This window comes from Somniosus microcephalus, chromosome 3, assembly GCF_052327205.1.
Source record: "Somniosus microcephalus isolate GS21.2 chromosome 3, FLI_Smic_1.0, whole genome shotgun sequence".
NCBI lineage: Eukaryota > Metazoa > Chordata > Chondrichthyes > Squaliformes > Somniosidae > Somniosus > Somniosus microcephalus.
Genome location: NC_140989.1, coordinates 105,505,054 through 105,526,868, shown reverse-complemented (window position 1 = coordinate 105,526,868; position 21,815 = coordinate 105,505,054). Strand labels below are relative to the sequence as shown.

Genomic DNA, 21,815 nt, shown 5'->3' with positions numbered 1-21,815 from the left:
ATGTTGTGATGATGCAGTAAGTAAATCAGACTTTATATCAAATAAACCAGTTACTTGTTGAACTCTGCTGTCCTTCAATTTAAAATATATAAAATAATACACTATTGGTGATGTAGAGTCGTGTGTGTACAGGTCATGCTTCCATCACATGGAGCATCAGCAAAAATGTACTCACCCTGTTGCAATCGTGCTGATCGACCGCAGTTTGACACAGAGATGAATGCCCTTTATTTCTCTGCATAGAACAATGCCACGTTTACCGTCGGATGTGTGGAAGAATTTTACCCCAGGCATTAAAGATGGAAAGACTGTGTACATGTGCAAACACTGTAGAAAGCCATATGTAAAGAATGCCACAAAGATGCAGCAGCATTTATCCAAATGCAACAACTTCACTCAAAGCTCACAGCAGTCAGCCCAGAGTTCCTCTGCTTCCATTCAAGAAGATGATGGTTCTCATTCAGCATCAGGCTCCTTATCATCAGCAACTCCTGGCCCACTTGGAAGGTTCTTTGATACAATGGATAACCATAGCCAGAAGAATGCAGATGAGTGCCTTGCTCGAGCTGTATATGCAACAGGCTCACCCCTCATGCTCACAGCCAATGTGTACTGGAAGAGATTTTTCAATGTTATTCGCCCTGCATACTGTCCTCTCACCAGACATGCTTTGTCTACTTATTTGCTGGAGGCTGAGTATAAGAGTCCAAGGAAAGCTCAAAGAAACGATAGCGATGGCAGACTGTGTTGCAGTTATCTCAGATGGGTGGTCAAATGTACGAGGGAAGGGCATCATAAACTACATCGTCTCCACTCTCCCAGTGTTCTTCAAGAGCACAGACACGAAGGACAACAGACACACAGGCACATACATTGCTGATGAGCTGAAAGCAGTCATCAACGATCTTGGATCACAAAAGGTCTTTGCAGTAGTTACTGACAATGCTGCGAATATGAAGGCTGCTTGGGCTCAAGTGGAGGAGGCCTACCCTCATATTACGTCTATTGGGTGCGCAGCTCATGGGCTTAACCTGCTCCTCAAGGACATCATGGGTTTGAGAACCATGGAAGCACTGTACAAGAGAGCCAAGCAAGTTGTTAAGTATGTCAGGGGAAAACCGGTAGTTGCAGCAACCTACAACTCCAAGCAAATGACAAAGAACAAGAACACCACACTGAAGCTGCCCAACAACACTAGATGGGGTGGTGTTGTCATAATGTACAACAGCCTTCTGGAGGGTAAGGAGTCGCTGCAAGAAATGGCAATATCCCAGTCTGGGGATATGGAAACCACCATCAAGAAAATACTGCTGGATGATGTGTTTTGGGAGAGAGTGGTTAGCAGCCTTAAACTACTATCACCAGTAGCATCTGCAATTGCTCAGATTGAAGGAGATGACGCTGTCTTGTCCGATGTTCTCAGGCTTTTTACTGATTTAAAAGAACAAATCAGCATTGCCCTACCCACATCCCTGCTGCTCAAAGCAGAGGAGAAGGCAATTGTTCAATTCATACAAACGCGTCAAGAATTTTGTGTCAAGCCGATTCATGCTGCAGCATACATGCTGGACCCAAAGCATGTTGGGAGACCAATACTTTCTGGAGAACAGATCAACAGCGCTTAGTGTGATTTCTACCCTCTCACCATCTCAATCTGGATGTGGGCAAAGTTCTGGGAAGTCTGGCAAAGTTCTCCACCAAGCAAGGTCTTTGGAATGGGGATGGGATATGGGAATCATGCAAGCATATCAGTGCACATACCTGGTGGAAGGGACTTTGTGCATCTGAGGCCCTGTCACCTATTTCATCGGTGATACTCCAAATCCCACCTTCATCAGCGGCCTCTGAACGAAACTGGTCACTTTTTGGGAATACGCATACAAAGGTGCGCAACAGGCTGACTAACGAGACTGGAGAAACTGGTGGCTATCCGGGCGAACCTACAACTTATTGAGCCAGATACAGAAGTGTCCACCACACAGCTAGACACTGACACAGAGGAGGAAATGGACACGTCAGAGCCAGAGTCAGAGAATCAGGAGGAGCAGAAGACTCATGAGTAGAAGACTCAAAGGGACAAAATAAGGACAAATTACAGGCTAAATAAGCTGACGCTCTTTTTTTTAATTTTATTTTAGATGGGTCTTTTTTGTGGGGGTTCAATAAAGTTCAAAATTATAACCTAAAGTTTTGAAAGCCTGTTTTTATTTGTATGGAACAGTATGTCTATTTTGACGGCAAAGATAATATAAGGGTCAGAGACAAAAACCATCAGTGTGCAAAAAAAACTCAAAATTCCCATGGAAAGTTTCCTCTTTTAAAAATTCCCAGAATTTTGCAACCCTAATTCCACCTATCTGTGTCATTGACAAATTTGGATATATGACTTCCTATGCCATCATCTAAGTCGTTAATAAATACTGTGAATAGCTGAGGTCCCAACACAGATCCCTGCGGGACACCACTAGTCACCACCTGCCAATTTGAGTACTTACCCATTATCCCTGCTGCTCAGCCAATTTCTTAACCAGGTCAATAATGTGCCCTCAATTCCGTGGGCTTCTACCTTAGTTAACAATCTCTTATGTGGGACTTTATCAAATGCCTTCTAGAAGTCCATATAAATAACATCCATAGACATTCCCCTGCCCACTACTTTAGTCACCTCTTCAAATACTTAATCAGGTTTGTCAGGCATGATCTACGTTTCACAAATCCATGCTGGCTCTCTGAACACCTCAAATTTTCAGTTGATCAATCACCCTATCCTTAATTATAGACTCCAGCAATTTCCTGACAACAGATGTTCGGCTAACTGGTCTATAATTCCCCGGTTTCCTCCCCCTCACGCTTTTTAAATAGCGGAGTGATGTGCAATTTTCCAATCTAAAGGAATGGTTCCTGAATCTGGAGAACTTTCGAAGATTATAGTTAGGGCATCTGCAATGTACTTGCCTACTTCCTTTAAAACCCTGGGATGGAAACCATCCGGTCCTGGGGATTTGTCATGCTTTAGTGCCATTATTTTCTTCATTACTGTTGTTTTACTTACATTAATTTTATTGAGACCCTGTCCTTGATTTAGTTGCCTTGGGATTTCTGGCACGCTACCTCCTTCCTCTATGTTATGATCGTTATTGGATAACTGTTCACGCACAGTTAGGCTGTTAACTAAATAGAAACATAGAAGATAGGAGTAGGCCATTCGGTCCCTCGAGCCTGTTCCGCCATTAATCAGTTCTCTATCCAAGACAGTACCTTATCTACTGCCTTACCTTTTAAACTATTTTTCCAATCTACCTTAGCCAACTCGCCCCTCATACCTATGAAATTTGCTTTATTTAAGTTTAAGACTCTAGTTTAGGACTTGGGCAAGTCACTCTCAAAATTAATGTGAAATTCTATCATATTATGATCACTCTGCCCCAGAGGCTCCTTTACTATGAGATTGCTAATTAACCTTGTCTCATTACACAATACAAGATCTAAAATAGTCTGTTCCCTGGTTGGTTCCATGACCTATTGTTCTCGGAAACTGTCCCAAATGCATTCCATGAACTCGTCCTCCAGACTACCTTTGTCAATTTGATTTGTCCAGCCTATATGAAGATTAAAGTCCCACAAAATTATTGCATTACCTTTGTTGCAAGCTCCTACTATTTCTTGATTAATATTCTGTCCAATGGTATAGCTACTGTTAGGGGTGTCTATATACTACCCCTACCAGTGTTTTCTGCCCCTTGTTATTCCTTATCTCCACCCATACTGATTCTACTTCCTGATCTTCCGAACCACTGTCCTTTGTCATCCTTTGTTATCAGGGCTACTCCCCCATTTCCATTTTGCCTGTCTTTTCAAAACTTCAAGTACCTTGGAAAATTTATTTCCCAACCTTGGCCACCTTGCAACCATGTCTCTCTAATGGCTATTCGATCAAACCCATTTATCCCTATTTGTGCCACTAGTTTGTCTATCTTGTTATAAATGCTTCGTGCATTCAGATAACGAGCCTTTAATTTAAATCTTTTACCATTATTCCCTGCTTTGACCTTATTCTCTGCTGCACTGCTACCATTAAACTCTGTCCCTTCCTGTCACACACTGCTTATTTTTACCCAAATCGTTACGCTGCTCTGTTGCCTTGACCTTTCTCTTTAGATTTCTAAATTTCCCCTCACCTGACCCCTCTTCTACTCTCTCCCCCCCCCCCCCCTTTTTTTTTAGTTTAAAGCCATATCTACAGCCCTAGTTATTTGATTCTCCAGTACGCTGGTCCCAGCCCGGTTTAAGTGAAGCCCATCGTGACAGAACAGCTCCCTCTTTCCCTAGTACTGGTGCCAGTGCCCCATGAATTGAAACCCCATTTTCCCATGCCACTCTTTTGAGCCACGCATTTAACTCTCTGATCTGCTTGACCCAATGCCAATTTGTGCATGGCTCAGGTAGTAATCCAGAGACTATTACCCTTGTGGTTCTGTTTATTAATTTAGACCCTAGCTCCTCCAACTCCCTCAGCAGAACCTTATTCTTAGTTCTACCTATGTTGTTGGTTCCTACATGGACCACGACAACTGGATCCTCCCCTTCCCATTCCAAGTTCTTCTCCAGCAGCGAGGAGATATCCTTAACCCTGGCACCGGGCAGGCAACACAGCCTTCGGGGCTCTCTTTCGCGGCTGCTGAGAACAGTATCTATCCCCGTGATTATACTGTCCCCTACTACTACCACATTCCTTCCTTCTCCCCCCACTTGGATGGCCCCCTGTACCACAGTGCTGTGGTCAGTTTGCCCATCCTCCCTGCAGTCATTTTCCTCATCCATACAGGTAGAAAATACCTCGTACTTGTTGGACAAGATCCAGGGCTGAGGCTCCTCCATCACTACATCCATGGTCCCCATACCTTCCTGACTCGCAGTCACACTCTCCTGTCCCTCTAAAGTACAACTTAACCTCAAGTGTGTGACTGCCTCCTGGAACAAAGTGTCCAGGTAACGCTCCCCTCCCTGATGCATCGCAATGTCTGCAGCTCGTACTCCAGCTCAACAATCCTGAGCCGAAGTTCTCGAGTTGTAGACACTTGCTGCAGATGTGGTTGCTTGGCATCGCGACGCGCTCCACAGACTCCCACATGCTGCAGTTAGGACACACCATCTGCCCTGCCATCTCTAACCTTGTTTTATAAGAACGCAAGACGTAGGAGCAGGAGTAGGTCATTTGGCCCCTCAAGCCTGCTCTGCCATTCAGTAAGATCATGGCTGATCTGATCTTGGCCTCAACTCCACTTCCCTGCCTGCTCCCCATAACCCTTAACTCTCTTACCATTCAAAAATCTGTCTATCTCCACCGTAAATATGTTCAATGACCCAGCCTCCACAGCTCTCTGGGGAAGAGAATTCCAAAGATTCACGACCCTCTGAGAAAAGAAATTTAACCTCATTTCCGTTTTAAATGGGTGCCCCACCTATTCTGAAATGATGCCCCCTAGTTCTAGGTTCCCCCACGAGAGGAAACATCCTCTCTGCATCTACCCTGTCAAGCTAATTCAGAATCTTGTATGTTTCAATAAGATCCCATCTCATTCTTCTAAACTCCAATGAGTATAGTTTTATTAATTAATTAAAGATTTTATTTAGTCGATATTTTAGGTTTAGTGTTTGATTTTATTTAGTTTAAGTTATTAATTTAATAAGTACTAGCAAGTTACAATTTCTCAGCTCTTTAATTTAACCCCCTTCCCTAACTTAGAGAGCAGAAAAGAGCTGTAATACTCACCAACCAATCACCTACCCGCTCTCCTGTGAAGTCACTTTGTTGTTTTTGAATCGGAGCCTCGCGCTGCCGCTGCTTTAATTCAGGTCCGCTCTCAGGCCGCACTTTATCCTTTTGCCGCTGCTTTAATTCGGGTCAGTTCTCTGACCGCTCTTTATCCTCTCGCCGCTGCTGCTGCTTTTGATGTCGTGTCCACTTGATCTGCCCCCCCCGGTAAATACTGAAGCAAAATAATTATTTAATATTTCTGCCATTTCACGACCACTGCCTGTGATTTTTATCCTGACGGTCCCTTAATAGCCCTATTCAAGCCCGACTTTCCTTTTATTTTATTTGTGTGTTGTGTTGCATGTTATACTTCCCATAGTGCTGTGTATTTGTGAGAAGGAGAGAAAGTGATATTTCTGCTAAGGAATTTGCACAGTTTATCAGAATTATGCTGTGATCCTTAAAGGTGGGGATATCCAAACGTCTCTGAGTTGCACAGGTATGTACCATGCATAAAGTTTAATTAAATATTTGTGTGTGTATCGATCTATAAAATTTATTTTCGGTTGCTGATGCAACCCAATCGATGTTCTGATTGATGTTCCATTAATGAAGGAATGGTGCTAAAGGCAGCCCTTTCCAAACCTATTTAATTCAAATGGGACAGACCCACAAAGTAAAGAAAAATAAGTGCAAATAAGATTTTGTTTCCTGGATTTCAGAGGTTCTATTGTTGGCTCAGGAGTTGCTTGTGACAGTAAGTGTAGCAAATTGTCTCCTGTGTCAGGAGACTGTGGATTCCAGTCCCACTTAAGGATTGAGCACTTAATTTAGGCTGAAAATGCAGTGCATAATCACTGGAGTGCTGTCTTGTTCTGTGGAGCTGCTCTCTGTTCAAGTGGATGTAAGAGATCCCATATTCTCCGATCTCGTTCAGATTTGATACTTAAGTTTTAATTGGAGCTTGGGTAGAAGAAGGAATGTTAAGCACACATGCTTTTTAAAAAAAAAAAAAAAAAAAAAATTGCTGAGAAATGACAACTCGGCTACTGATTTTTGTAGAAGTGCAGAATGCCCATTTTCATCAGCTTGATCCTTGGCTGTGTGATTGCTCTCGGTCTCGGAAGCAGAGGTGCTACCACTGAGTCAAGTGCCAGCTTGGCTGTCTGGTAGCACTCTTGCTTCTGAGTCAGAAGGTTGTGGGTTAAAGCTCCTTTCCAGGGACTTAAGCACACAATCTAGTCTGACACTTCACGGCAGTGCTGAGGTGGAGCTGCATTTTCAGGAAGTGCTCTCTTTTGGATGAGATGTCTGCCTGTTCAGATGGATGTATACGATCCTGTGATAGTATTTGAATAGCAGGGGAGTTTTCCTGGAGTCCTGGCCACATTTATCTCTCAACCAATGTCACCAAAATGGATTAATTTGTCATTTATCTCATTCCAGTTTGAGACCTTGCTGTGTGAAAATTGGCTGTTGTGGTCGTCTATATATACGGTTACGCAACCTTGGCGTCATATTTGACCCTAAAATGAGCTTCCAACCACATATCTGCAGCATAACTAAGATCGCCTATTTCCACCTCCGTACCATCGCCCGTCGCCACCCTTGTCTCCGCTCATTCACTGCTGAAACCCTCATCCATGCCTTTGTTACCTCTAGACTGGGAATTAAACATTGCTGGGTATAACACATTTAGAAAAGATAGAGGGGGGGAAAAAGGGGAGGTGGAATTGCTGTACTTATTAGAGATAACATAATGGCAGTAGAAAAAAGTGACACAGCTATCAGCAAGTCAAAAATAGAATCCATGTGGATAGAGATAAAGGATCAATTACACTAATCAGGGCAGTCTACAGACCAATGTGGAAGGGAGGTGGCGGAAGAAATATGCAAACAAGTTAGGGAAATGAGTAAAAAACATTAAAAGAATAATCATGGGGGATTTCAACTACCTCAGTATTAATTGGCCAGAAGAGGTAGGTAAAGGGGAAAAGGGAATGGAGTTCCTACAATGTGTACAGGACTCCTTTCTAACCCAAAATATGCAAGAAGCCTAAGAAGGGAGGGGGACACCTAGGCAATAGTGACCATAATATAATATGCTTTAAGATAACTGAGAAGGACATAAGTATGATGAAGACCAGAGTAATAGATTGGAGAAAAGCCGATTTTGAGGGCCTCAGCATAGAACTTGGAAAATAAAATGGACACATTGGCAGACAGTGAATTAGAACAGCAGTGGGAAACATTTAAAATGGTATTCAAGAGTCCAGGAAAAAAATATTCTGCTAAAAAATAAGAACAAGCTAAACACTAATGAGACACCATGGATGAATAATGACACAAGGGAAAAATTGAGGGCAAGGAACAGGCATACATTAAGTACATGAACAGCAGGGGCGAGCATGATGAGAGAATATGAAGCGATTAGGAGAGAAGTTTAATAAAAAAAAAAAAAAAACGATAAAATTAAATCATCAAGGCTCATAAAATGAAATAGTAAAATATTTTACAGGCACATAAATAAAAAAGGGAAAGTCAGGATGGGAATAGGGCCACTAAGGGATGGACAGGATAATACCACATGCAGCAATAGAGAGATGGCAGAAATATTAAAGTTACTTTGCTTCAGTATTTACCAGGGCGATACAACAGGTGGACATGACATCGGATGGTGAGATAACTGCATTTAAAATAAAGAGGAGAATATTAAATAAACTAATCAAACTCGGAGGATAAAACCCCTGGTCCGGACGATTACATCTGCGCATTTTAAAAGAATCTAGAAGAGATAGCAGAGGCATTACTACACATATTTAATAATTCGTTAGAGAAAGGTGTAGTGCCAGAGGACTGCTGGATAGCTAACATAGTGGCCCAGAAATTCGGGTCGGGGGCTTCCCGCGGGTGTAAGCCCCCAACCTGCACTTACCTTCCGCGCCGGCCGTTGAGCTGTGGGTCCCCGTGGAATTCCGATCCTGGGCCGCCTCCAACTGCCGGTGCGCAGTTCTTGCGTATCCCAGGGGCGCAGTTAGTTCGATGCGTCCCCATGGATCACGTGGGCCATGGAGAGCCAATGGTAGCAGGGAATGCTTCATTCATAAGTTTGACAGGAAGGGCTGTCAAACTTATAAATACTATAAGCCCCAAAACATCACTAAATCTTCAATTTTTTTTAAAATCACATTTTTAAAATAAACTATAAATTACATGAAATAACTATTTTAAACAATAATTTAAATTTTTGAAAAAATAATTTTATTTTCTAACGGGGCTAAAAATAAACTTACCTTTTAAAGTATTTAAAAATAATAAACCTGTGGAAAAAATGTTTTAATTTTAATTAATTCACCACTTACCTTGTAAAAAGCAGGCCTTGTGACTGCTTTTTATATGCGTAACTTCTGGAGACTTACCCTCCCGGAGAAACCTGCAAAAAAAAAACGTAAGTTCAATGCGCACGCGCAGCCTCTCCTGCGCACGCGTTCGACCTCTGAACCCCTTCTTTCAGGGGAACGGAAGTGCCGGTTTCCCGCGCATGCAGGAAACCGGCACTTCCATTGGGCTTACGGGTGCGTACCCAGTGCGTACTCGCCTGTGGAGACCCGAATTTCTGGGAGATAGAAAATGTTCAGGGAACTATAGACCAATCAGCTTCACATTGGTGGTAGGAAAAATAATGGAATCCATACTAAAGGAGAAAATAGAAGAACAACTAGAAACCAAAAACAACATAATGAATAGTCAGCATGGATTTCAAAAGGGGAAAATCTTGCTTGATCAGCCTCATTGAATTTTTTGAGGAGCTAACCGGGAGAGTAGACAATGGTAATGCAGTAAATGTAATTTATCTAGATTTTCAAAAGGCCTTCACTAATGTACCACATAATAGACTAATGAATAAGGTCAGAGAATGCGGAGTCAGGGGCCAAGTAGCAGAATGGATAACTAGCTGGCTTCAAGACAGAAAGCAGAGAGTAGGGGTAAAGGGAAGCTATTCAGAGTGGCAGAAGGTGGGTAGTGGTGTTCCACAAGCATCAGTGCTGGGATCACTGTTGTTCACGATTTATATTAACAATTTAGACTTTGGAATCAAAACACATTTCTAAATTTGCAGATGACACCAAATTGGGAGGGATAGTCAATACTGAGGAGGACTGCAACAAATTACAAGAAGACATTAATAAACTTGCAGAATGGGCATATAATTGGCAAATGTAATTCAACACACACAAATGCGAGGTATTACATTTTTGCTAAGAAAATAGGGAGATCACGTATATTACTTGGAAAATACGAATCTAAATGGGGTAGAAGAGCAAGCTGAGTGCAAATCACAAAGTAGCGACAAGTTAACCAGGCCATTTAAAAAAAAAAAAGGAAACTAAGCACGAGGGTTTATTTCTAGAGGGATTGATTTGAAAAGTAGTGAAGTTATGCTAAACTTGTATCGAACCTTGGTTAGACCACACTTTGGAGTACTGCGTACAGTTCTGGTCACCATATTATAAAAAGGATATAGAGGCACTGGAGAGGGTGCAAAAAAGATTTACAAGGATGATACTAGAAATGCAAGGGTATACCTATCTAGAAAGAATGAACAGGCTGTGTCTCTTTTTTTCTCTTGAAAAGAGAAGGCTGAGGGGTGACTTATTAGGAGTCTTTAAAATTATGAGAGGTTTTGATAGTCGACACATGTTTCCACTTGTGGGGAAGAACAAAACTAGAGGCCATCAATATAAGCTAGTCACTAAGAAATGAAATAGGAAATTCAGAAGAAACTTCTTTGCCCAGAGAGTGGTGAATGTGGAACTTGCTACCACAGGGAGTGGTTGAAGCGAATAGTATAGATGCATTTAAGGGGAGGCTAGATAAGCATATGAGGGCGAAGGGAATAGAGATTATGCTGATAGTTCGATGAGGAAAGACTGGAGGAGGCTCAAGTGGAACATAAATGCCGGCATGGACTGGTTGGGCCGATTGGCCTATTTCTGTACTGTATATTCTATGTAATGTAATCTGCTGCTGAAACCCCTCATCCATGCCTTTGTTACTTCCTAGACTTGACTATTCCAACATACTCCTGGCTGGCCTCCCACGTTCTACCCTCCATAAACTTGAGGTCATCCAAAACACTTGTCCGTGTCCTAACTTGCACTAAGTCCTGTTCACCCATCACCCCTGTGCTTGCTGACCTGCATTGGCTCCTGGTTAAGCAACGCCTTGATTTTAAAAATTCTTATCCTTGTTTTCAAATGTCTCTATGGCCTCACTCCTCCCTATCTCTGTAATCTCCTTCAGACCTACAACCCGCCGAGATAGCTGCGCTCCTCCAATTCTGGCTTCTTGAGCATCCCTGATTTTAATAGCTCCACCATTGGCAGCTGTGCTTTCAGCTGCCCTGGTCCTAAGCTCTGGAATTCCATCCCTAAACCTGTTTGCTTCTTTATCTCCCTTTCCTCCTTTTAAGACAGTCCTTAATATCTCCCTTTCCTCCTTTAAAGACGCTCCTTAAAACCTATCTGTTTGACTAAGCTTTTGCTCATCTGCACTAATATCTCCTTGCGTGACTTGGTGTCAAACTTTGTTAATGCTCCTGTGAAGTGCCTTGGGTAGTTTTACTACGTTAAAGGCGCTATATAAATACAAGTTGTTGTTGGTTCTCTTTGGTGACTTTTTCTGTTTATAGCAATTTCTCACAACTTTAATGTGTGTATCTTTTTGTAGCTCTTATATATTCATCTTTACATCAGAGTAACATACTCCTCAATTTCAATCAAATATACTTTTTTTGTAAAACAGGAAAGTTCATTGAATAGTGAAATTCACTTCATTGGGGAGGTTAAACACAAACATTAACATGAATATGGTATGAAGTTCATAAATAAATTCCCTTAACTTTAGGACTAAAATCATACTGTGCACACAATATGGTAATTTCTGTCCATACCTACCTAATCAAGGAAAATTTTTAATTAATTTCCTTAAGCAACTGCTATGATATTTCCATTAAGGTTGAGTTTCAGGGTTATACATTCTCACGAATACCTTTTTTAATTGTTGGGATGTGGGCATTGCTGACAAGGCCAGCATTTATTGCCCATCCCTAGTTGCCCATGAGAAGGTGGTGGTGAGCCGCATTCTTGAACCGCAGCAGTCCGTGTGGTGAAGGTACTCCCACAGTGCTGTTAGGGAGGGAGTTCCAGGATTTTGACCCAGCGACGATGAAGGACCGGTGATATACTACCAAGTTGGGATGGTGTGTGACTTGGAGGGGAACGTTGAGGTGGTGGTGTTCCCATGTGCCTGCTACTCATGTCCTTCTAGGTGGTAGAGGTCATGGGTTTGGGAGGTGTTGCCAAAGAAGCCTTGGCGAGTTGCTGCAATGCATTTTGTAGATGGTACACACTGCAACCACGGTACGCTGGTGGTGGATGGGGTGCCAATCAAGTGTGCTGCTTTATCTTGGATGGTGTCGAGCTTCTTGTGTTGTTGGAGCTGCACTCATTCACGCAAGTGGAGAATATTCCATCACACTCCTGATTTGTGCCTTTATAGATGGTGGAAAGGCTTTGGGGAGTCAGAAGGTGAGACACTCGCCGCAGAATATCCAGCCTCTGACCTGCTCTTGTTACCACAGTATTTATGTGGCTAATCCAGTTAAGTTTCTGGTCAATGGTGACCTCCCAGGATGTTGATGGTGGGGGATTCGGCAATGGTAATGCTGTTGAATGTCAAGGGGCGGTGCTTAGATGCTCGCTTGTTGGAGATAATCATTGGCTGACACTTGTGTGGCGTGAATGTTACCTGCCACTTATCAGCCCAAACCTGAATGTTGTCCAGGTCTTGCTGAATGCGGGCATGGACTGCTTCATTATCTGAGGAGTTGCAAATGGTACTGAACACTGTGCAATCATCAGCGAACATCCCTACTTCTGACCTTGTGATGGAGGGAAGGTTATTGATGAAGCAGCTGAAGATGATTGGGCCTAGGAAACTGCCCTGAGGAACTCCTGCAGCGATGTCCTGGGGCTGTGATTGACCTCCAACCACCACAACCATCTTCCTTACTGTACCCTTATTGAGTTAATTTAACTTCAAAATAGGATTTTTGCCATCCGTCACCTGTGTCACTTCATATAGTGCATGTAACAGTAATTTTAGTTATCTGCTTTAATGTAATATTAAAATGTAGATATAATCCTTAAAGTGTGTTATAAATTAACAGGCTCCACTGTTGCATTTTTTTTTGTATTATACAACATAGTACTTGGAGGAGTAGGAGGGCGGTTTGTATTTCTTACGACAATCCAATTCCAAAAATCTGCATGGGATAATGATACCTGAACTTCAGGGCACAAGAAATCAATATTGGCTGTGTGTGAACTTAAATCATATAGATTGCCTTATATTTAATTGGTGGGCTATTTCAGCCAATCAAACCACTTGTATTGCGCTAGCCAAGCACCACAGAACAGTCTAGTCAAATCAAGTCCCAGTAATTGGGAACTAGCAACTACCACAGAAAATTGAATCATGCATATTTTTTCATATTGTTTTCTGCCGCCATCGTCTTCTGCTCAGATCTGTATATCTGCCTAAAAATAACTAATGCAAAATTTTACAGGATTCTGGAAAAAAAAATCAGTTTGTTCATAAGATTACTTGTGTAATATTAGAGATCCTGTACCTGTCAGAATGTTAGAAATACTGTCTGAGGTGCTGTCTTTCGGATGAGACATTAAACCAAGACTGTCTGTTCTCTCTGGTGGACACAAAGATCTCATGGCATTATTTTGAAGAGCAGGAAGTTTTGCCTGTTGCCAATATTTATTCCTCAACCAACATCACAAACAGTTTATCTGGTGATTTATCACATTGCTGTTTGTGTGCAAATTGGCTGCTACTTTTCTACAGGACAACAGTGGCTACACTTCAAAAAAACTACTTAATTGGCTGTGAAGTGTTTTTGGGACGTCCTGAGGTTGTGAAAGGCACCATACAAATGCAAGTCTCTTTCTTTTACCTGCAAGAAGTTTCCCCTGCTTTTGCTTGCACCCCTCTCTGGAGCTTTGTGTCAATCCCAAAGTTGGAAATTTCACTTAAGCCTTTAGTGGTGAGGATTTCTAGCTGTTTGTGATAACATTTGCCAGAGAAAGTCGCTGGGGAGGGAGTCATTGATTGAAGGGGAGAGATGATTGGGAGCCTTTTGTCATTAAGTGCAGCGCTACAGCAGTAATTTCTTAAGAACTACAAAATCACTGTGGAAGGGGAATTTTTTTCTTGTTATGGAAATTTCTGAGAAAGGAAAAAGGTAGGAGTTGGGAAAATTAAATAAAAAAACACTTCTTTCATATTAAGCAAATTCACCTTGGGAAGTAGGGTGAAAACAACAACTTGCATTTATATAGTGCTTTTTAAAGTAGGAAAATTTCCCAAGGTACTTTATAGAAGCATAATCAGACAAAAAATGACACTAAGCCAAAGAAGGGTGATGAAAAGCTTGGTCAAAGAGGTAAGTTTTAATGATGGTCTTAGGAGGCGAGAGAAGTGGAAAGGTTTAGGGATGGAATTCCAAAGCTTGGGCCCTGGACGGCTGAAGGCATTGCCCCACTCCCTTCTCCCCATCATCGGCGGCTATGTGTAAGAGGCCAGAGTTTGAGGAATACAGAGTTTGTGAAGGGTTGTTGGGCTGGAGGAGGTTAAAGAAATTGGGAGAAGCAAAGCCATTGAGGAATTTTAACATGATAATGGAGGCATTAGTGGATCAGGCGTCAATGTAGGTTAGTGAGCACATGGGTGTTTGGCTGACACGGGGACGGAGACAGGCGATGGTACGGAGGTGGAAGTAGGCGGTCTTTGTGTTGTAGAGGATATGGATTCAAAATCTCAGCTTGGTGTCAAATACGACGCTGATGTTGCGAATGGTGTGGTTCAGCCTGAAAGTGGATGGAAATGGAATTGGTGGTGAGGGAACGGTGTGCGCGCGTGTGCACCAGATGATGTTGCTATAGGGCAGCATATAGATGAGGAATCGAAAGGATTGATCCTTGGGGGACTCGAGCTAATTGTCCGGGGGTGGGAAGAAAAGCCATTGCTGAAGATTCTCTGCCTATGATTGGATACGCAAGAGTGGAGCCAAGCAAGTGCAATCCCACTCATCTGGACAATGGACAAACAAATGTAATATAAACAATAGAACGAAGGGTTTTGGGGAAGGAGTACAAAGAAGGTTGTTTGCATCTTCAAGTTTTGTAAAGTAGGTAAATAATAAATATCTGAGATCTTGTATCTTTCAGTATTGGTAAGATGTTTTTCCTCCATGTGAGACACCTTGTCTAATCCCATTCTTCTGCTAGTTCCCCATAGATTGCAGTGAGACGGCGGTAAAAATTAGAAATAACTCCCCAAGTCCTGAACTACTTTTGAGCAATTGCAAAGGAGATTAATTAGTAAGAACTAAAATGTACTTGTGTGCATTGGGAGTGATTTATAAAAAGTATCCTGCGTGTATAAGCATAGAGTAATTTATCAAAAATATTCCACTCATACAAGCATAGTGTGCTAAGTGTTGATGTTGCAGTACATTCACTGTTCTATTGCTGAGTGCACTGTTCTTGGTCTAATGGTTAGTTTAGGCTTGAGTCTTCCTATCATTGTGTTTCAACCTTCACCACACGGACTGCAGCAGTTGAAGAAGGAGGCTAACCACCACCTTGTCAATGGCAACTAGGGATGGGCAATAAATGCTGGCCTTGCTAGCAATGCCCACATCCTGTGAATGTATGTATTATTTAAGGCAAGAAATTTGAGGGATAACTGAGGTAAACATTGTTCATTTGGCAAATGAAATGCTTAAAAAGCATATTGAAGTGAATTAATCAGAAGCAATGAGCAATTCTGAAGTGAAAAGAAAATGAAGAATAACACTATCAAGAAAATTAAGTTAGACCTAGATTTAAAAGAAACCCCAGAATTCAGTTACTTGAAGTCTCCTGGCTTGATATTCATGGTATTTAGTGGGTGATTTGGTTGGGATTACGGAAACGTGGCTCAAGGGTGGCCAAGGCTGGGAACTCAACATCCAGGGGTATTCGATATTCAGGAAAGATAGGCAAAAAGGAAAGGCAGGTGGGGTAGCATTACTGGTTAAAGAAGGGATTAACACAATTGTAATGAAGGATCTTAGCTCTGATGATGTGGAATCTGTATGGGTAGAATTGAGAAATACTAAGGGGAAGAAAACGTTAGTGGGAGTGGTATATAGACCTCCAAACAGTAAGGCGGAGGTTGGGGTTGGCATTAAAAGGGAAATTAAAGAAGCGTGCAATAAGGGCACGGCAGTCATCATGAGTGACTTTAATCTACATATAGATTGGGCTAACCAAATTAGTAACAATACTGTGGAGGAGGAATTCCTGGAGTGTTTGTGGGATGGTTTCCTGGACCAATATGTCGAGGAACCAACCAGAGATCAGGCCATCTTAGACTGGGTATTATGTAACGAGAAAGGATTAATTAGCAATCTTGTTGTACGAGGCCCCTTGGGTCGGAGCGATCATAATATGATCGAATTCTTCATTAAGATGGCGAATGAAGTAGTTGACTCCGAGACTAGGGTCCTCAATTTAAATAAAGGAAACTACGATGGTCTGAGGAGCGAGTTGGGTAGGATTGATTGGGGAATGTCACTCAAAGGGTTGACGGTGGATAGGCAATGGCAAACATTCAAAGATCAAATGGATGAACTACAGAATTTGTTCATCCCAGTTTGGCATAAAAATAAAACAAAAAAGGTGACTCAACCGTGGCTAACAACGGAAATTAGGGATAGCATAAGATCCAAGGAGAGGACATATAAATTGGCCAGAAAAAGCAATAATCCTGAGGATTGGGAGCAGTTTAGGATTAAACGAAGGAGGACAAAGGGATTAATTAAGAAAGGGAAAATAGAATATGAGAGTAAGCTTGCAGGGAACATAAAAACTGACTGTAAAAGCTTTTATAGATATGTGAAGAGAAAAAGATTGGTGAAGTCAAGCGTAGGCCCCTTGCAGTCAGAATCCGGGGAATTTATAATGGGGAACAAAGAAATGGCAGACCAACTAAATACATATTTTGGTTCTGTCTTCCCAAAGGAGGACACAAATAACCTCCCAGAGATGCCGGGGAACATAGGGTCTGATGAAAGGGTGGAACTGAAAGAAATCAGTATTTGTAGGGAAATGGTGTTTGGAAAATTGATGGGACTGAAGGCTGATAAATCCCCAGGGCCTGATAATCTGCATCCTAGGGTACTTAAGGAAGTGGCCCTAGAAATAGTAGATGCATTGCTGGTCATCTTCCAGAACTCGATAGACTCTGGAACAGTACCCATGGATTGGAGGGTAGCTAATGTTACCCCACTATTCAAAAAAAAAAAAAAAAAAGGTGGTAGAGAAAAAGCGGGGAATTACAGACCGGTAAGCCTGACCTTGGTAGTGGGGAAAATGCTAGTCCATTATAAAAGATGTAATAGCAGAGCACTTGGAAAGCAGTGACAGGATCGGACAAAGTCAACATGGATTTACAAAAGGTAAATCATGCTTGACTAATCTACTGGAATTTTTCGAGGATGTAACTGGTAAAACAGATAAGGGAGAACCAGTGGATGTGGTGTATTTGGACTTTCAGAAGGCTTTCGATAAGGTCCCGCATAAGAGATTAGCGTGCAAAATTAAGGCACATGGGATTGGGGGCAAGGTATTGACTTGGATAGAGAACTGGTTGGCGGACAGAAAGCAAAGAGTTGGAATAAACAGGTCGTTTTCCGAGTGGCAGGCAGTGACTAGTGGGGTACCGCAAGGATCGGTCCTAGGACCCCAGCTGTTCGCAATATATATTAATGATCTGGACGAGGGAATTGGATGTAATATCTCCAAATTTGCAGACGACACAAAGCTGGGTGGGAGGGTATGTTGTGAGGAGGATGTCGTGAAACTCCAGTACGATTTGGACAGGTTGGGTGATTGGGCAGAAACATTGCAAATGCACTATAATGTGGATAAATGTGAGGTTATCCACTTTGGTGGCAAAAACAGGAAGGCAGATTATTTTTTGAATGGCAATAGATTGGGAGAAGGGGGAAGTGCAAAGAGACCTGGGTGTTCTTGTGCACCAGTCGCTGAAGGTAAGCATGCAGGTGCAGCAGGCGGTTAAGAAGGCAAATGGTATGTTGGCCTTCGTAGCAAGAGGGTTTGAGTACAGGAACAAGGATGTCTTGCTGCAGTTGTACAGGGCCTTGGTGAGACCGCACCTTTGAGTATTGTGTGCAGTTTTGGTCGCCTTATCTGAGGAAGGACGTTCTTGCCATGGAAGGAGTGCAGCGAAGATTCACCAGGCTGATACCTGGGATGGCAGGAATGACATATGAGGAGAGATTGTGTCGATTGGGCTTATACTCACTGGAGTTTTGAAGATTGAGAGGGGATCTCATCGAAACCTATAAAATTCTGTCAGGCCTGGACAGACTAGATGCAGGAAGGATGTTTCTGATGGCCGGGGAGTCCAGAACGAGGGGTCGTAGTCTAAGGATAAGGGGTAAGCCATTTAGGACTGAAATGAGAAGGAATTTCTTCACCCAGAGAGTGGTGAACCTGTGGAATTCTCTGCCACAGAGGGCGGTGGAGGCCAGTTCATTAAATATAATCAAGAAGGAGTTGGATATATTTCTTAAGGCTATAGGGATCAAGGGATATGGGGAGAAGGCAGGGACAGGGTACTGAATTTGGATGATCAGCCATGATCTCATTGAATGGCGGAGCAGGCTCGAAGGACTGAATGCGGAGCGGCTGAGGGACATCATGCTCCCACTGCCACGGGAAGCCATTGTATTGACTCTGAACACGGCGCTGTATGTATAGCTGACGTGTCCCTACAGGGAACAAGCATTCCATTGTACTTGTTACATATGGCAAATAAATCTAATCTGAATCTGTATCTGAATCTGAATAGCCTACTCCTCCTATCTTGTATGTTTCTATGTGTGCATACATAAGTTCCTGGAGTTGTTTGCTTAAGTGGAAGAGTATGGTAGCCTAATGGTTATGGTAATGGACTAACAACTGGTCATGAGTTCCAATCGCACCATGACAAGTTGGGAAATTGAATTAATTAAATCTGGTGATTTATTTGGTACCAGTTGAAATAACCATGAAAGCTGTTGGATTCTCTTTAAAAACCCCAAGTGGCTCATTAATGTCCTTCAGGGGAGGGAACCTGCCACCGCTACCCAGTCTAGCCTATATCTGACTTGAGTCTCCCACTACATGGCTGACTCTTAATGCCCTCGGGTCAACTAGGGATGGCCAATCCATGCAGTCTTGCCAGCGTTGTCCACATAGCAAGAACAAAACATTTATTAAAAAAAAAAAAGAGTTGTATACATTTCTAAATTCCTCATGTTGTCCATTGAATGGCTTTAAAAATTGTAATGTTCCTGGATAACAGCAGGGAAGGGGAAGACCCACTGACTGGTGAAGATAAATTTCAAAAATCATTATTGTTCCTGGCTCATGGCAGGAGAAGAGAGCATCAAACTGTAAAGCTGCCGATGTAAACTTATTGCACTGTAATTAAACTCTTTTGCCACTGGCACTGCTGTAACATCTGTTTTGCTTCTCCCAATTTCTCTGCCTGTAGTGTAAAGAAACTCCAGTCTCCGGTAGCATTCTCTTTGTGGGTTGGAGGATACGCTGTTTTATAACATTGTTTCTATTCTTAAGGCTCAAGGGATATGGGGAGAAAGCAGGGACAGGGTACTGAATTTGGATGATCAGCCACGATCTCATTAAATGGCAGAACAGGCTCGAGGGGCTGAATGTTCTACTCCTGCTCCTATGTAAAACAACAGTATTTTGTGTCTGTAATAGTAACTATGGGTTACAGCAGTGATAAGACAGAACTCTCTAAATGTTAGAATTTCTCCTTCCTCCATGAGAGAGTGGTGGTGAGAATGTGGAACGTGCTGCCCCATGGAGTGGTTGAAGCAGATAGCATTGACACATTTAAGGGGAGACGCGATGCATAAATCAGGGAGAAGGGAAGAGAGGGTTACAGAGTGGGAGGAGGCTCGTATGGACTGTACCAGTTAGGCTGAATGGCCTGTTTTTGTGCTCAAGATAAGATTGATGAATGTTGTTGTTCTCTCCCAACAGTATCTGAAACAGAAAGTAATGAAGGGTTACAGCTTAAAAAGGAACATGCTCTCAAGATATTTAATTACATCAACTCTTGGACACAAAGGTATGTTTTTTTTATTTATAATGTCTATGAATGACCTTGTAGTAACTACATTATAGTTTTTGTTTGTGAGACAAGTAGATGGAGGAGGGAAAAGAAGTATTACCATGTTCTTTGGCTTCCCTGAATTTCAATTTTAACAGCCAAGGTTTTATATTATTGATATTCTATCTTAATGGCTGGTGGGTCACAACATTCCATTTTAAAAATGCATTGAAAATCCCGAGGGCAACTGCGTTTGGGCATTTTTACATTAGATTACCCTGCGATACCTATAAAGCTCAGGTGGTGGTGTGATAAGGGTTTTCAGTGTTAATTTTTTAGCTGCCGTTTGTAATATCTAACTGCAGTAACATCCAGGCTGCTATTTTATACTTCGAGTCTGCCTGCAGTTGCAAGTTTAGTCACCGAGTGTCGCTATGGAGCAGCTTATGGGTTTGATTCTCCATTGGTGTCAGTCCTGTTGGTAAAGGTAAGAAGGCAATTACAAATGATGAAACAAAATGAAATTTGTTAAAAAAAAAGTCCCCCATATAGCTTACCTGAACCCCCTCATGGGAAAATTTCCCCCTGAGCCCCAGTCGCTGAGAGAATTTTGGGCCCCCATAGTTAGATTCTCAGATAGTCTTGCCACTGTTCCATGAATCAACATTCTTCAAAGTGTATGTGCCCAACTGGGCTATGGCTGTGCAGTATGCCCTTTGTCATTGACTCATGCAATATATTTTGTACATCAAAAATAAACAGAAGGCCCTTGTACTTGACTCTACTAAAGCCTTTAAATCTGTGCATGATACAGTAGTCCACTCATAATTGTTAACGATTGTTGCATAAAATGCTTCTTGACAAAATGCAGTATTGTGGTTTGCCAAATTCGCCCTGGGTTCACAAAATGCACTCGTAAGGAATGGCTGCACCATGTTTACTGTGTTTAGAACAAGATGAACATATACAGCAAGTGTTAGAAATCTATCTTCTTTTAATTGGATGTTGCTGAATACATATTGACACTGATCAAAATTGAGGAAATCATGATGAGGCCACTTTAATCAACGGTGGGAACAGGCCTGTTTTAAATGGCATAGTCTGGCATTGAGAAATGTTGGTACACACTGGTAGAGACATGTTTGGTGCTGAACTCTTATTGTTAGAGAGAAACTTCCGCTTGGAGGTTCTTGAATATTACCGCTGAAGCAGCCCTGGTGCAGTAAACTGGTGTTGTTTTCATTCTGTTTGCAGAATGATAAACACCAGGCAATCCAATCAAATGTGACAAACTCCTAATTCATCTTTCTGGCAGATTTGAATATAATCCTGTGATTTGAGCTTCACACAACAGGGATTGCTTCAAATGAACATTTGGACTGCTACATTGCTCTGTGGTGCTTGAATTTTGTGTTGTCAATTTTAGTCTCTGGTATTAAAAAATTAAAAATGAATGGGTAGGTTCTCCAGAATAACATCTATTTTGGCACACACAAATTTTATAATGAGTGCATCTTTTGTGAATAAACTTACAGACTGTAACATTTTATTTTTTATTTTTTTTTGCTGTCGTCTCATCCTTATATTCTAGTCTGATGTCAGAGTTGCATAGAATGCCCTTGTCACGTGATGTAACAATGTCCTACCTTCAGACACAATTCTGGGATTCTTCTCGCACTACTGCTGTGTTGACAGTAAATTGTGCTACTGCAGTTCAGGTTTTTGCAAAAATAGATGTCGACAACACATTATTTAGAGATTCTAAAGATCTTTTCAAACTACCTTTAAC

General features: G+C 42.0%; 1 protein-coding gene across 5 annotated transcripts in view; it reads left to right on the top strand.

Annotated features, from left to right (window-relative positions):
- usp34 (ubiquitin specific peptidase 34) overlaps window positions 1-21,815 on the top strand; it is a 277,821-nt gene that overhangs the window by 6,918 nt on the left and 249,088 nt on the right. For all 5 annotated transcript variants that reach the window (XM_085981444.1, XM_085981442.1, XM_085981443.1 and 2 more), the window contains exon 2: window positions 19,957-20,044. In XM_085981444.1, the coding sequence (XP_085837570.1) occupies window positions 19,957-20,044 (88 nt within the window). The remainder of the gene's footprint in view (window positions 1-19,956; window positions 20,045-21,815) is intronic.